We start from the raw sequence: 15,648 nt of genomic DNA, 5'->3' as shown, positions 1-15,648 counted from the left end.
GGGCTCGCGTCGCGCCCCCGCCTCGCTTCTGGCCGCGGCCCGCGCCCCTCGCCGCCCGCCCGGGAGCCATGCGCGTCGCCTCCTTCTCTCCTTCAAATTTAAGATTCTGACAAGAGGCGCGCCGGCGGGGTGCGGGGAGGAGAAATCGCCCGCCGCGGCCTTCCTGCGCCAGCGCCCCTCGCTCGTAGCGACCAGGCGAACGCGGGGCTGCGGCTCCTGGGGACGGGAAGCCAGAAATGTTTGTTTAAAATAGCACGTGGTTGTTCAGGGGGTCTTTTGTTCCTCAAGTGTTATAGTTTGAAATCCAGGAGAGTGGGGGGATTACTCCTGAAGCATTCAGTTGCTAATTAACACTAAAATCCCACATTGTGTGTTCTTCAAGAGGAGAGTGGAAGAAACTTAAGAAATTACTTTTTTAAAGGTGAAGTTGGACATTTTATTTTTAATTTATTTAAACTGCTTCTTGAAGTCAGTTTCAATGCAGTTCTCGTCTTGCTCTGAAATAGATTTTTACACAGATCTTTCACGCAGTTCTGTCTGCCCTCCTCTGCTATTCATTATCTTTGTGAAAGTTTCACTGCTTTTTTCTCTGCTTGCTGCTTTCCCTTACGGGCCAGTGCAGAGGGCTTTCCTCAGCAGTTTCACCCTTTTCTCTTAGTGTTGTCCCTGCACAAACTTCCTCTAAACACTAGTGATTTTTAAAAGATACTGAAAGGAATAGCTGAGTGAAACCGCATCTGGGCCTAGGGAGCAGAAGATGAACACAGCTGCCAGTAGCTACCCAATGGCTTCTCTGTACGTGGGTGACTTGCACCCTGACGTCACGGAGGCCATGCTGTACGAGAAGTTCAGCCCTGCGGGCCCAGTCCTTTCCATCCGCGTCTGCAGAGATATGATCACCCGACGCTCCTTGGGATACGCATATGTCAACTTTCAACAGCCAGCGGATGGTGAGTGTGAGGGTGTGTGTGATGTTCTGGTTTATGCTGAAGGCGGGCAACTTGCTTTGGCATTCTTGCTGCATCCCACCATTGTTAAGCACAAATATGGTTTCCTTTGGAAACTTTCCCCACTGTTACTAAGGCTTGAGATGAGTTCAAATATATTCCATCATGTTACACTTCTGGTGCTCTTTAAAAGATCACTTGGAGATGAATACCGTGCATTATAACAGGATTTCAGCATGAACCCACCATGTCTGAACTCAAGTAACTGCCCGCTGTGCTACCTTAACTTTGAGCATAGGAGACCCATTGCCAATTAGTTGGTAGTTAAGCTTGAGGCTGTCTAAACCAGTTTCCTCCGGCTAGGTGCCTTCCGAAGGTTGAACCACAGCTCCCATCATCCCATTTCTGATTGGGTTGGTGGAACTGGGATAGGAAAGGACTTGATTCTTACAACAAGGCCATTTCTTGCTAGCAAGCTAGTTTAAAGAAATGGCAGGTTGGCAAAGTGACATACTTTGGGTGACCTGTGACATCACAATCTGGACATTTTAAAATATTCTAGTATTTGAAATCTTACAGGAAGCTGAAGTGCCCCCCTTGTAAATTAGGGAAGAATTCAGCACGAAAAATGTTCCCTTGTAGACCATTTCTGTCTCCAATGCGATAAAATGCAGCAGGTGATCCTGTGACAATGAGGATATTGGTGTTGAACATTAAGTCCCCAACAGTAAGAGAAAAAATATAGCCCATGGGGGGGGGGAGTTCAGATATCTGGAGAAGTTCCTCATTTTTTTCCTTGGTCTTTACCCCAAATATGGTTCACCTCTTTGACCTGAAGTTGAGAAAGGAAAAGAGGGCTTTCTGAAGTCTTAAGCATTCTGAAAGCAGTCTCCAAATTAGGTTTAAAAATCTAAAGCAATGCCACCAAAGGGCAGGTTCTCATGTTTTGGCTGGCCTTCACAACCAGGCAGAATGTGTGCTATCACTGGAACAGATAGTCTTGGGACCTAGGAAGCAAGTGGCGCCCCCATGCCGAGCCTGAGCGAGCACCTAGGCCTGCTCTGCTTTCCCGCCTGAAGCTAGGAAACGGGTTCGGCCCAGTCACGCCTAGCTTCAGGCTTGCCATATGCTGGTGGCAACTAAAATTTATGTGCAGGTGGAGTTCTGGCAAACTCCAGAACTCCACATGCCAAACTCCGGCATGGACTTCCTCATAACTGTTCAGAAAACACCTGTCTCTGCTTCTGTTTGGTTGCTGTAGCATGTAGCTGGCATGATTTGCTGTGAAGGACAGGTGCTTCCTCTGGACACGCCTGTGTCCAGCCATGTAGCCCTTACAAGCCACTGGTTTCTCACCAGTCCCTGCTGGTCATCTGGTTAAGCAGTGGGCTGAGTCATGGTTTCCTATTACACCAAGTTAGAGTTGTCCAGGCATGTGCGGAGGGACATGGCTGTGGGTCAGCGAGTCATCCGGTTGCCAATAGTTGGCAGAGTGAGACAGAGCACGAAGCCATGGGACAAACAGGAACAGCCGAATGAGAACTAGGGCTTTGGGCAGAGGATGTGCTGCCCTGCAGCAATAGTGCATGTTGGGTGTAAAGAAGCAGCTCTGGTGTAATGTTTGTCCTTAATTTGTTCTTGGTGCTCCCATGCAAAACCCCCCAAACATCCATATAAATTACAATATTCTTGAGTAGATCAGTTACAGTAGGTACATATGCAATACATACCTCATCTATGTTGTGTAAAGTGCAATCTGCTACACCTGTGTTCACAGGCATAGTTATACATAGTTATACGTGAACTTTGACAAAAGCAGACTAAATAGCCGTAATTTATGCTTGGAGATCATGCATTAACAAACGGACAGTGTCAAGTCCTCAACCTGTTGTGTTACCCAGAGTGGCTTCTTGGCCGTCCACTGCAGTGAATAGCCTTTTAGCTTTCAAAAGGGCATAGAGAATCCATTTATATGCAGATAGATAGTTAAGAACAACAAGCACACGGATGGATATTATATGTCCTTTCCATCACGGTGTTTGTCTATATTGTTGCCTCCCCACAAAAAGAGGCAGCTGTTGAACATTACTGAAACGTGGGGAAGAGAAGCATTAGCACTGTTACACTTCCAACAGTTAATTGTTTTAGACAAACCCTGGTGTAATTATAGTACAATTATATTGCATCTGATTGTGGGGTTCTTTGTGGATCAAAAGGACAGAGCTGAATCAAAGAGAGATATACACAAAACAGAATTCCAGGTGCTGCCCATGCAAGCAGAGTGGTAATACGCAGGCTTGTAGAGAAAAGGAAAATGGTTTTAATACTTTTAGAAATGCCGTCTGTCTGTCTGTCTGCTGCAGTGTCTGTCCAAGTGTGCCTGTTCTTAAAGCAAACAGCTCTTCCCAGCACCTCCCAAGTGTGCAGCCATGGCTTTGGAGGGGGGAAAGGGTTGTGCCGGCAGCGAGTGCTGTGATGGAATCTCTAGATGGGCTTTTGTTGCATGCCGTGGTTTCAAACCGCTCACCCTTTTTCAGCTGCAGACTCGAGAGACTGCTGTCCTTGCCAGCATATGTCCTGGACCACCTTTTCCTGCTATAAATAAGTGTTGCCAAATTTAACTAGCTGGGCTGAGGTGCCATTTGAAACTCTTTGATTAAAGCAACGCAGCTGATTTTTCCTCCTCAGCTGTAGCCCTGATCCCTCTCTGCAGTCAGCAAATGATGAGGAACAGAGGAATGATAGGAGGACACCTTGAGTGCATCAGCCGAGCTGCACCAGTGCCTTCAGCGACACCTCCCCGGGGACCTGTCCTGGGGCGTTCTCGGGTGCTCGCGGCTGGAGTCTGTGCTCTGTGCGTGAGAAGCCCTCCGCAGTGCACTTGGTGACTTTATTGGGTTAGATGGCACCGCTTGCGCTAGCTGGTTCCATCAGCTCTGCTAGCATCGATGCAACTGCCAGCAGGACAGCGCCATCACCTGGCCTTTCCTGCTTCATCACATGCAGCCCAGCATCTTGGGCATACTTGTTGGGCAAGATTTGGGTAAAGGGGCAGGGTGTGAAATGTGTGTGATGAGGGAACTGATAGGAAAGATGGTCATTTCCCTTGAACTTCAGCTGAACTTGTTTATTAATGAGTAGTCAAGAGGATGATTATGATTTTAACTTGTTGCAACAGTTTTTCACTTCTGCTTGAAGAACTGTCCCTACATATTTCAAAAACCCACCTCAGGTTCAGCTCACTTTATCTAATTTTGAGGGAGAGGGTTACGATTTCACAAGAATGGCTTTGTAAACAACTCCTGCATGGGTACCTGTGGGACCATAAGCATACAAAATGACTCTCCCCCTGCCTCCTAATGGCCATGTTCCAACACATGTGTGGCACTTACCCGCTGGCCTTTTTCTGAACAGGGTCACATCCGGCAAAGCCTAATGTGTGTTTTCCACATGGGATAATTTTTACCTGTCTTGGGTGAGCTGAGCTAGTTGCAGGTGAGAAGCACTTCAAGGAGTACATTTTCATTCTAGCTTCAGGCATTCTCTTTTTCTCTTATAAATTAATTAATTTTATTCCTAGTAATTTAAAATAATGGTACGGAGCTGTATCACTGGCTTCTGAATTTTATGAACAGGATGTTGATGGGCATATGTCATAGTGCTTTTCATATGCTAGTCAGCACAAAAATAGAATCCTGAAGGGAGATTAGTGTGAGTTAAGATTGTCTACATAGCAGAAATTTCAGAATGCAGAGGGTATGGTTTCTAGCTTAGTACAAGTTGTGTTTCCCTGTGTTTCTTCATTAAAGTATGCTGGAGCATTGGCCATTAAGATAAGCCTTATGCAGAGAAATTGGCGATGCAAAATACACAAACATTACACCCGTCTGTTTGGTATTAGGACTTGATAGTCTTTGGATCTGTAATCTACTGCCTTCTTTTATCATTTAGGGATAGAACTTTTAATGTAGATCATTTCTTTCATTGGTGTGCTTGCTTCAACATAGAACAAACACAACATGACTGTCCCTGGACCAGTCCCTAATTAATGTTGATACGTAGAATTAGTTGTAGGGGGTCACAAACATTTTCCCTTGCCAATATTCACAGCCAGCAACAGTCCTGCTCAGGGTTATTTTCTTCTGTTTTTAAGGTTAAATTCTCACTTCCCTTTGTCTTTAACTTTGCAGCTGAGCGAGCCTTGGACACCATGAACTTTGACGTGATCAAAGGCAAGCCCATCCGCATCATGTGGTCTCAGCGGGACCCTTCCCTGAGGAAATCTGGGGTAGGAAACGTCTTCATTAAGAACCTGGACAAATCCATAGACAACAAGGCACTTTATGACACATTCTCAGCTTTTGGGAACATCCTTTCTTGCAAAGTAAGGCTTGGCATCATTTCTGAACTCCGAAAAGTTCTGCTTTGATGTGCCTGATGGTCTTGTGAGGGTGGCTGGGTCTTCACTTGAATGAGTGTAAAGTGGAAAAGGCGTGGTGGCAATGAGCATGGAAAGGTGTGAGGGCTCTACGTGCAGGGGCATATGTGGCATACCGTGTGGAAAGGTGGAAGGAAGGAATCCGCCGTGCAGTCAGCGTGGAGGCCAGAAGTTTGTTTTTGCCGAGTGCCGAAGCTGCGCCTGGGCAGCACGTGTCCTCCCTTCTTGGTCCCGGGGGGCAGGGGAGGTGCCGGGGAAAGGAGCGTCCTGTGCACATCTCTGTTCAGATGACGGCCCGGTGCAGGGAGTGGGTGTGCAAGGGCAGGGACGCTCTCTGGGAAAGAGGAGCTGGGCACGCTTGTGTGAGACTCGGCGCAGAGGCACGTGTGACCCAGCCCGGCCGAATTGCCCCGCAGGTGGTGTGTGACGAGAGTGGCTCGAAGGGCTATGCCTTTGTGCACTTTGAGACACAGGATGCTGCAGATCGGGCCATTGAGAAGATGAATGGCATGCTGCTGAACGACCGCAAAGTGTGAGTGTCTCGCCAGAAGCAGTGGCAGCCACCGCATGAGCCGTGATGCATCCCAGTATTAACCCACAAGGCTGCTGGTCTCCTGGCCCAAGCTTTGGCCTGCTGCCTCTCTACTCCAGGGCTGGTGAGTTTTCCTGCCCGAGCCACAGCCTGCTCCCCCAGTGCATGGGCCCACCTCTACTTGACGCCTCCCTGCCGCTGGGCACTGGGTTGGGTATTCTCGTCTTGCCGCCTTTCAACTTCAGGACGGGATGCTTCTGCTCGGTCTCTTGTCCTCTTCTGTCCACCCCTTTCATCCTTTGCTGCTGCTCGTTCTTGCCTTTATCCCCTGAAATCAGGCTGTTGGCAAGAGAGGTGCTTTCTTCATACCTTTTGCTCTTCTCCCATCCAGATTTGTGGGCAGATTTAAATCCCGTAAAGAACGTGAGGCAGAATTGGGAGCGAAAGCAAAGGAGTTCACCAATGTCTACATTAAAAATTTTGGAGATGACATGGATGATGAGAGGCTGAAGGAACTCTTCAGCAAATATGGTAAATACTCCAGCAATAAGTCCTTAATGCTCGGCAGTAACTACTGAAGCCATGGCAGTTGACGTGCTGCTTTCATAGCAGAGGCTGTACAGAATTCAGGTATTCACCTGGTCAATGGTGCCACTAACGGGTTGCATCCAGCGTTATTTTAACTTGAGTCCCATCAGTTTCAGTATGTTTACTCTAAGAGGGAATCATATAGGATTTACCTTTAAAGCCTTAATGTGGCTTGGAATCACATTATCTGTTGGAGTGCCTCTTCTCACCACAATCTACCTGGATGTTATGGTTAACATCTGGGGCCTTCCTTCAGGTGCTAACTCCGAGAGATGTGGAGGGTGGCAACAAGGAGGTCTCAAAAAGCTTAACAAATTTGAAATATTGATGTGACTGCTACAGAGGGAATAAATCTTAAGTTTCTACTTGAAAGTTTCTCTTTGAAATTCTGCTATATGCTCCCTTGCTGACTCCATTCTTTTGGTAACAGGAAAGACCCTCAGTGTCAAAGTCATGACAGACCCTACTGGGAAGTCCAAAGGCTTTGGCTTCGTGAGCTTTGAAAAGCATGAAGAAGCCAACAAGGTACAGTCATTTAGCCCATGGTCTCTGCGTTGCTCACGTCTGGCTTGGGAAGCAGACCTTCCGCACCGTCATCTAAAAAGCCTTTCCGTTGAAGCATGTTGCATTATCTGCTGGCTCTCTGCCTGCCTGCCACACAGAGTGGTTGCTGACCTGCAGAGGGGCTTGTTGGCAGTGGATTCCGGATCATTCTCCCAAGAACTCTTGTTTATAAGAATGAGGAGTCTCTGAGTATTCCAGCAGACAATCCTGGGGCATTCACAAGACCCTGTGTTTCTCTAGGTAACTGTGAGCTCCTCTGGCTGGGGTCAGCACCCAGCTTAGGTGATCCAGAGAGTTGGTCAACACTTTGAATCCACCTAACCTCTAAGTTAGCTCTTGGTGGGGGCAGGGTCGCTAGTGCAAAATAAAGGATGGCATAGTTGAAATTTTGTTAACTGATGAAGCATCTCAGATATATATATATGATTTGAATTCCTTTACAGGCAGTGGAAGAAATGAATGGAAAAGATATCAATGGGAAAATGGTGTTTGTGGGTCGGGCTCAGAAGAAAGTGGAACGCCAGGCAGAGCTGAAACGCAAATTTGAGCAGTTAAAACAAGAGAGAATTAGCCGGTATCAGGTAAAAAGCATGGGTGCTCCAGCTCTGAGTGAATGTGTTCTGTTCTTCACAGATTTACCTGACATTACTACTGTAATGGAGTTTGCCTTAAATTGCCATTTGTGCTTGGTTGGGTTCTGTCTCTAGATCATAGTAAATCCATTTAGAAGGAACTTGGATAATGATGATACACTGAGTGAGTTTGGACAACATGATCAGGGGCTGAGTGTGGGTTGATCAGGCTGTTGTAGAACTGGGTTGCTGAAATCTGTTGCTGTTCTGTCTTCACCAAGTTCACAAGCCAGCATCAAACCATGGGAGCCCTTCATGGATTGTTTGTGGTTAATTAACTATGGTTGTGTATTGTTTTTAGCACTGCTAGGATCAGACAACACAATTCCATGTCTGAGCAACAGCCCATGGTTCAAGGACAGCCTTTGCTCAGCCTTTGAACCAAGTTACTGCCATCTAAGGATCAGCAGTCATGAGAGAGGGTTCAAATCCATTGGAGACTCGTCAGCTTAAGATTTGGCTTAAGTATTATTAAACTTCATGTATAAACAGATGAAGCAGTGCATGGGTTACAGCTTAAGAGAAAAGTCAGGTCAAGGAAAGTAGTTGAGGGGGGTTCATCTGCATTTTCCCCAGTCATTGGTATGAGGGGCAGGCCTGTGGACATGTGATGCAGAGTAAATGCAGGCAAGTTTATGTTTTTTCATAGAGACATTTGCCTCTAGGCTCTGAACATTTCAGTGTCTTCTACAGCAGGTGATAGGACATTCCTGGTTGATAAAGATTAATAATTGTGTCTTGGCTGATTACAAATAATGAGATTGCTTGTACACCCAAGTAGTAGTAGCACCTTCTACACTGTTACCGTCTCATGCTAATATTTTTTGTGTTTTCAGGGAGTCAATTTGTACATTAAGAACCTTGATGATACCATTGATGATGAGAAACTGAGAAAGGAGTTCTCTCCTTTTGGGTCCATCACAAGTGCCAAGGTAACTGGAATGTCCTCCAGAGGAGGACCTGTTGAGAAATCAGGCTAAAGGGTGAAGTTCTAAATGCATTTAGTCATGCCTTGCTGAACTCAGCGGGGCTTGTTTCCGGGAAGGGTGCTTGGGGACAGGCTGTAAGAACTCTGTGCACGTGCTCTTGGGGTGGAGGGACCATGAAATGGCATCTCTGGCTGACTAGTGCTGTGTGAGTGGGTTGCACCTGAATCTTTCCCATGCTTTGTAGAACAAGTGCAGGCCTGGGGACATGTGGTGCTAAAGCAACGCAGAGAAAATCCAGACAAGTCACCTTCCTCTTGTCGACTTGTCTCTACGCCTTTGCAACACTGGTTTCTGTAGGCCTGTCTGCCAGATGGATTCCTGTGCAGCATTGCTGTGCAAATCCAAGTCTGGCAAAGCGGGTGCCCACATGCTGTGCTGTTTGGAAAGCAGAGCTGGTCCTGTGGTGGTTTTTGCCTGCAGGATAAATAGGCGAGGGACTGATTAAGTCCATAGCATGTGTGGACTAAGGAAAGGGGGCAGAGTGGTTATAGCTACTGAACAAACTCCTTCTACAGACGTGCTGTGCAGAGATGTCCTGTTTGCGGTGACAAAGGTACGCTCAGCAGAAAAGCACTGCTGCGTCTGAGCACTTTAACATTAGTTGCTGTGGCCGTAGGACTCCAGTCATGCTTTGGGTACCGACGGTGGGGTTCTCCTGGCTCAGGCAAGCATCATCAGTGCAGAAGATGTACGAACTGCCATGTGTTCTTCTAAATAGCCCCTTTCCTTAGGTAATGTTGGAGGATGGGCGCAGCAAAGGCTTTGGCTTTGTCTGCTTTTCCTCTCCGGAAGAAGCCACAAAAGCTGTAACAGAAATGAACGGGCGCATTGTGGGCTCCAAGCCGTTGTACGTGGCCCTGGCACAGCGGAAGGAAGAGCGGAAGGCCCACCTCACCAACCAGTACATGCAGCGCATTGCTGGGATGAGAGCCTTGCCTGCCAACGCCATCATCAATCAGTTCCAGCCCGCTGCCGGTGGATATTTCATGCCTGCAGTACCCCAGGTGCGTCCCAAGCAGCGCTGCCCGTGCCTGCTCCAGGGTGCGGGCCTTGCCCAGAGGGGAGCCGCAGGCAGTGCTCCAGATGCATTCGACACAGCTAGGCTGGCGCGTGTTTGCTGCGGTACGGCCTGATTTTAACATTTTGGGGCTCCTTTAACACTTAACACCACACTTACACAAATCAGTGGTGCAGCAACACTTAGAATGCTGTGAACAGTTTTGTGCTCAGAGACTAATAACAGATGTTAGAGCTGGGGAAAGTGCAGAAGAGGGTGATTGAAATGGTCGGGCTGCTTGAGCGACTCCCCTGTGAGGAACAGCAATAACTTCTGGTATTGTTTCGCTTAGCAAAAAGGCATGTAAGGTAGTGATGGCAGAGATGTGCAGAAGTACGCATGGTGTAGAGAAGGAGACGGGGGCGTTTTTCTCATTCTGTTACGGTACGAGGACCAGTTAATTGATGGGAGATGTAGGGCAAGTAGAAGGACTGACTTTGTATAGCACATGGTTAATCTGTAGAATCCACTCGCTCAAGAGGAAATGGTGGGCTCCCATTTGCGTGGCTTGGAAGGAGGATGGGAGGTGCAAAAGGAACATGACAGAACCAGAAGAAATCCTTCAGTGCTCTTGAAGGAGCACAACTGCAGTATGTCAGGCCAGTCTTCCCTGTTCTGAGAAATTGCTGGGGACAGAGTGGGGCTCAGGTTGGTTGTTTGGCATTTTCATTGCCTGTTCTTTTCGGTTGTGGTAAGTCAGAAACATGAAAGCTGTACAAGTTAAACTTTTTTAAAACATAAAAATGGAGCAGAGGGATTAAACAACACAGGACAACTAATTGCATAATTGTGGAGGGGTGTGTGCGGTATGGAGTGGTTTAGGGTTGTGCAAGATAAATCTTGCAGATACTTTGAACAGCAAGTCTCAGTAGCTCAGGAGGGTTACAAACAAAAGAAGCAAGTATTGTGCACTGAAGCAGATGGGTACAGTTGCATTTCCCCAAACTTGAGCAAGGACTTGAGCAAACCTGGATTGAAAAGGCGGACGGAAAGCTGCTGCAGGACCGTGTTGCAATATGACCACTCTGATCCTCTCTGCTTTGCAGGCTCAGAGTAGGCCCACTTATTATGCGCCGAATCAGATGACTCAGATGAGACCGAGCCCACGCTGGCAGCAAGGGGGGAGGCCACAAGGTGAGCATCCAGGAACTGCTTTGGCAGCCTTCTTCCTCTTTTACTCGCCTGCAGGAAAAGGGAGGCTGTCAGCTACCGTACCTCACAAATGCAGTAGGGCTATCCCAATGCGATGCACTAGAATTTTGTCTTCTGCTTTTTTCCACCTGCAAAACAACCAACCCCCAACCCCAATCTAGGTTTCCAGGGGATGCCAAACACCATGCGGCAGTCTGGACCAAGGCCTGCACTACGTCACCTGGCTCCAGCGAGTAATGCGCAGGCTGCACGTGGCCTGCCTGGAGCTACTCAGAGAGTGGGTAAGTGATGCCACGCAGACGGCTTCCACTGCAGAAGGAGGATGGGCCTGTTCACATCCAGCCATCAGTTGGCTTACTGTGACATTGTACTTTCAGGATGTGGAAACTGGCTGTTGCTTTGACTGTACCTTCTAGACACATGCAGTCAAGCCATGTGCCGTAGAAAATCACAGAAGTAGATGGAATTTTCTAAAGGTCTTTTGGCAGCAGAGACTGTTAGTTGTTCTGCAGCTTGTAAGAATTGAAAAATGACAGCTTTGGACTGAAATAGACTTGTTGAACAAGACTATTAGAGGCAGCAGATTTGAATTCTGATGTGCTTCAGCATCATCCAGTGATTTGCCTGATATCGTTCATTTCATGATTGGGCAAGTTAGTGCATGTTAGTTTTGTTTAATTCTGTTCTGTTCACTTCTGATCCTCTCTTATGTCTCTCTCCTAAAATAGGGGTTGCTGCCACAGCTCCAAACTTAGCACCTCGTCCACCTGTAGCTACTCAAGCTCCCAGGGCTGTTCCACCCTACAAATATGCCTCAAGTGTCCGCAGCCCTCACCCAGTACAGCCTTTGCAGGTACTGTGAGGACCTTGGCTTGGCAGTGCTAATATTAAACTGCAGTCGCTGGAAGGTTCATTACTTACATAGGTGTGCCTTGATCTGTGCCCTAGAATTCAGAAATGTCATGGGCAAGCTCTCCAGGCAAGCTAAATTGGGGGCTGTGTTCCTCTGTTATAAAGTTGAGATCTGCTGTTCTTGCATGAACGGGCTGGCTCCTTTTTGTAGCCCGCTTTGCTGCAGTCCAGTATGATTCTAGACCTCGACTGAATATGGTTAATGACCATTCAGACGCGCATCCTGCATGGCTGTATAATGAGGCCCTCAGACGAGTCCTGCGGGATCAGACCACAATCTTTGCATGCAGTGCCCAGCCAACTGCCAGCAGAAGATGCACGCGAGGGACACAAGCATGACGGCACCCTCCCATCCAAGTGCCCCAGCGACTGGTGCACCTAGGCACGCTGCCTCTGATACTGGAGGGAATGGAGCCACCAAGTCTAGTAGCCACTGACAGCCTTGGCAACACAGTGCTTCTTACATAATGCAAATAGTTCAGACAGCCAGTTTCCCGTGGAAGTGTGCAGACAGACATGAACCACTCAGCTTTGTGAATAGTATCTGCTTGAATTAGCCCAGAGAGCCTATTCGCATGTTCGCTTCACAAACCTCAAAGTGCAGCTTGTCTGCAGGGTCGTATGGTAGGTTAATCACTGTTACAGCTCGAGGTAACAGACTCTGCTGTTTTGTTAAGGAAATATACTAGCAAAAAGCTTTATTCCAACTCTTTTCTGTTAGTCTATCAATCTTAAAAGTTGTGAGTGTTGTAAGCAAAAATAATTTTTCCCCAAATCAGTACTCGATGTTGACCTTCCTCACAATTTAATGAGTGACTATGTAAATAAAAACAACAATCACAAGCATTTGGGTTGGTTGGTGCCAACACGAGTGACTTGTTTTAATTTTTTACGTAAGTGTTGAATGATATAAAGGGTTTAAAACAAAGAACCAGTCCTCTTCCTACTTTCTACATTAACAGGCAAATTCTTTATTCTCTAATAGGCGCCTCAGCCTGCCGTCCATGTCCAGGGACAGGAGCCTTTGACTGCATCCATGCTGGCTGCTGCTCCCCCCCAGGAGCAAAAACAGATGCTGGGTAAGCCATTCTTCCTTGTCCTTGGAGATTTTGGGACTCTGGGATGAAGAAGTCCTGTGGGCATTGAGGCTATGCAAATTCTGCTACATTCTGCTTTCTCGCATGTGCAGAGGCCACCGTGAAAAGTACAGCACAGAAATTAGTTTCAGAAGGCTGTACCGTACCAGCTTGCATGGGGATTATGAATCTTTCAATCTTGTGTTGCTTTCCTGCTGCGGTCCCATACTGACCAGGCTTAGCGTGTCGCACAGAGACTCGGAATATTGCTGGGCTGAGGAGAGATGGCACTGCCCCTCCCCTCCTCATCACTCTGCTCTGCCTTCATGAAAGAGGCTCCTTACGGCATCCTACTTCATGACACGCTTTGTTCTTCCTTCCCCAGGAGAGCGTTTGTTCCCCCTGATCCAAGCTATGCATCTCAACCTTGCAGGAAAGATTACAGGAATGCTGCTAGAGATTGATAACTCAGAGTTACTGCACATGCTGGAGTCTCCAGAATCCCTCCGCTCAAAGGTAACGGAGCCCCCACCCACTGTCTGTGCTTTGCCCACAGATACTATTTCCGTCAGTTTAGATGGGAGCAGTGGCGAACCTAATTTCTCCCCATTCCAGGTGGAAGAGGCAGTGGCCGTACTGCAGGCTCACCAAGCCAAGAAAGAAGCTGCCCAGAAAGTGGGCATGGTTGCTGCTACCTCCTAATTCAGGGAGGCAGGTGAGTGTCCTAGCGCTGGCTCTTCTGTATCAAGAGACAATTTGGTGTCCCTTTTGCATAGAAAAGTAGCTGCACCAGGGCAGCAGCTATTCTTTGATTCCAGTTTGTCATGTAAGGGTAGCTTTCAGGGTAGCTAGCTTTCTTCTTTTGGGAGAAAATGTCCATCCAGTGTTTTAAAATATATCTGCGTAATACATCAATCAATTGATTTCAATTCCATTACTTAAAATCTCTAAAAGTTTTCATTAGAATTTAGGATAGATTCCTTCCTCCTTCCATCCATATGTCACCTTGATCCATACAAAAAGTCATTGGCAAGATGTTCCTGAACTGTTCATGTTCTTCCCCAGAACAAAATTATATGGGTAGCCTATTTTAGGAGGCTACCCTAAAATGAATTCAGCATCTCTAAAGTGCTCTCTTTCTCTTTGTAGGTTGTAAAAAAAAAACAGGTGGGGTCCCTGAAGAAACCATCTGCTCAAGATAATTAGAAATAACATTGTCTTGCACCATGCAGCATATCTCATTGACAGTATTCCTGTGTAAATCTCATAAAATGCCTTATTTGCAAAAAACAAAACACACATGCAAAATTTAAATTCCTTTACAGCTTTGGTTTCCAAGATTTAAATATGCAACATTTCTTTCTTACAGCCAGAACAGAATTACCCACTTTGTCTTCCTATAAGCAGGAAGCTGCAGTTTTTCTGACTGGACATTTTCATTTACAGTTCTTGGTTTTAATCAGACAATCCTGTTTGCAAAGTCTGGAAAGTATTAATAAAAGAAATAAAAGCATTTCATGAAATTGTGTGAGCCGTCTTCCCCTCTCCTTTCCCAGTCCCCTAACGAATAGGCACACAGATTCAACTTGCTTTGGGTGCACTCATTCAGGAGCTCTTGTGCAGGCTCCCTTGAAATGAATGGGAACTACATAGTACTGTACGGAAGACTGGTGGAAATTCCTTTCATTTACCAGTTGATTTATTTTGCAACACAAAATCAAACTTGGCTGAATTCTAACATTGTGCTTGCACAGCTCAACTGCCTCCTGTTTGAAAGATGCTTACTAGTAGGATAAGTGGCTGGTGTTTCCACATGGGATTCGCAACCCCAAGCCTGTCTCTGATTTTCTGCAGCGAGCTCAGGGTCCAAAGAACCATGCAACTTGTTCTGTATGGCGAGATTAATCTTCCTGACCACTTAGTAAACCACATTTGGAAACTTTGTGGTGCTTTCGGAAGCATTTTGTGATACAGTTCAGGATTCAAATTCTGCAAGGCATGATCAAGCTCTCTCGGGAGCATTAGTTGTACTTCTTTGAATCTCCACCTAGCGGCAGATACTTTTAAAATGACTTTAAGGAATTCTTTATTTTTTCTCAGTTCAGTCGAGCGATCATGGCACAGATGTAAAAAGGTCTGGAACAGTCACACCAGGCCCTGCCGCACCCAACCAGTGTTCTCTCTCTGATCTGGCAGTGGCTAGTCAGATGCTGCTGGGAAGCTCCCCGGCTGGGCAGTGGGTCCTGAGAGGCATCCTGCTCCTAATTACTGCTGGTTGTGTCACACCAGCCAGAGTAGCAGCCACTAGCAGCCCTATCCTTCATAAATTTGTCTAATCCCTTTCTAAAGCCAGCTAAGTTGATGCTATCCACAAGACTTGTAATGTCTTCAGTTTAAATAGTTCCTATGTGAAGTACTGCCTGTTGTCGGACCTGGGGTTTCCCCCTATTCAGCCGTGTTGGATGTCTTAAAGTTCTTCCTCTCACAATACACCATTATCTCCCTTCTCTGTCAGTGGAGAAGAGTGTCCCATTTTGATTCTATACTTAACAGCATGCATAATTTTTAAAAGCCCAAGACACTAAGTTCTTATCTGGAAAGCCCTCAAGGTTAGCAATTGCTTTCTTGGATGGTTACATGAAAATGGATTTCTGTATATATAGCCTAGCAATGGAATCAGTTTTGTCTTTGGTATTAATACTAAAGTGTTCATGTTTTATCGCTTTCCAACTAGCTATCAAGCCATTCTAGTGTTCTTTCA

General features: G+C 46.7%; 1 protein-coding gene and 2 non-coding genes across 4 annotated transcripts; all 3 read left to right on the top strand.

The window, feature by feature from the left end:
- Positions 1–41: 41 nt before the first annotated feature.
- PABPC4 (poly(A) binding protein cytoplasmic 4) lies at positions 42–14,410 on the top strand. 2 transcript variants are annotated; one of them, XM_044419441.1, is made up of 15 exons: positions 42–950; positions 5,138–5,331; positions 5,802–5,917; positions 6,309–6,448; positions 6,936–7,030; positions 7,513–7,650; positions 8,538–8,633; positions 9,422–9,694; positions 10,794–10,881; positions 11,061–11,180; positions 11,628–11,752; positions 12,797–12,890; positions 13,273–13,403; positions 13,503–13,602; positions 14,037–14,410. In XM_044419441.1, the coding sequence occupies exons 1-14, from the start codon at positions 758–760 to the stop codon at positions 13,587–13,589; spliced, it is 1,890 nt and encodes a 629-aa protein (XP_044275376.1). In that variant the 5' UTR covers positions 42–757; the 3' UTR covers positions 13,590–13,602; positions 14,037–14,410. The 2 variants fall into 2 exon arrangements, with proteins under 2 accessions (XP_044275376.1, XP_044275377.1); XM_044419442.1 differs by lacking the exon at positions 42–950 and adding an exon at positions 3,643–3,775.
- LOC123017860 lies at positions 8,259–8,379 on the top strand. Its single transcript, XR_006413675.1, has one exon. It is a non-coding gene; the product is annotated as a small nucleolar RNA SNORA55 (small nucleolar RNA).
- Positions 8,847–8,977, top strand: LOC123017859. The gene has a single exon (XR_006413674.1). It is a non-coding gene; the product is annotated as a small nucleolar RNA SNORA55 (small nucleolar RNA).
- Positions 14,411–15,648: the final 1,238 nt, after the last annotated feature.

This window comes from Varanus komodoensis, unplaced genomic scaffold (genome assembly GCF_004798865.1).
Source record: "Varanus komodoensis strain SLA01 unplaced genomic scaffold, ASM479886v1 scaffold103, whole genome shotgun sequence".
In the NCBI taxonomy this organism is placed as follows: domain Eukaryota; kingdom Metazoa; phylum Chordata; class Lepidosauria; order Squamata; family Varanidae; genus Varanus; species Varanus komodoensis.
This window is presented reverse-complemented; position numbering and strand designations above follow the sequence as displayed.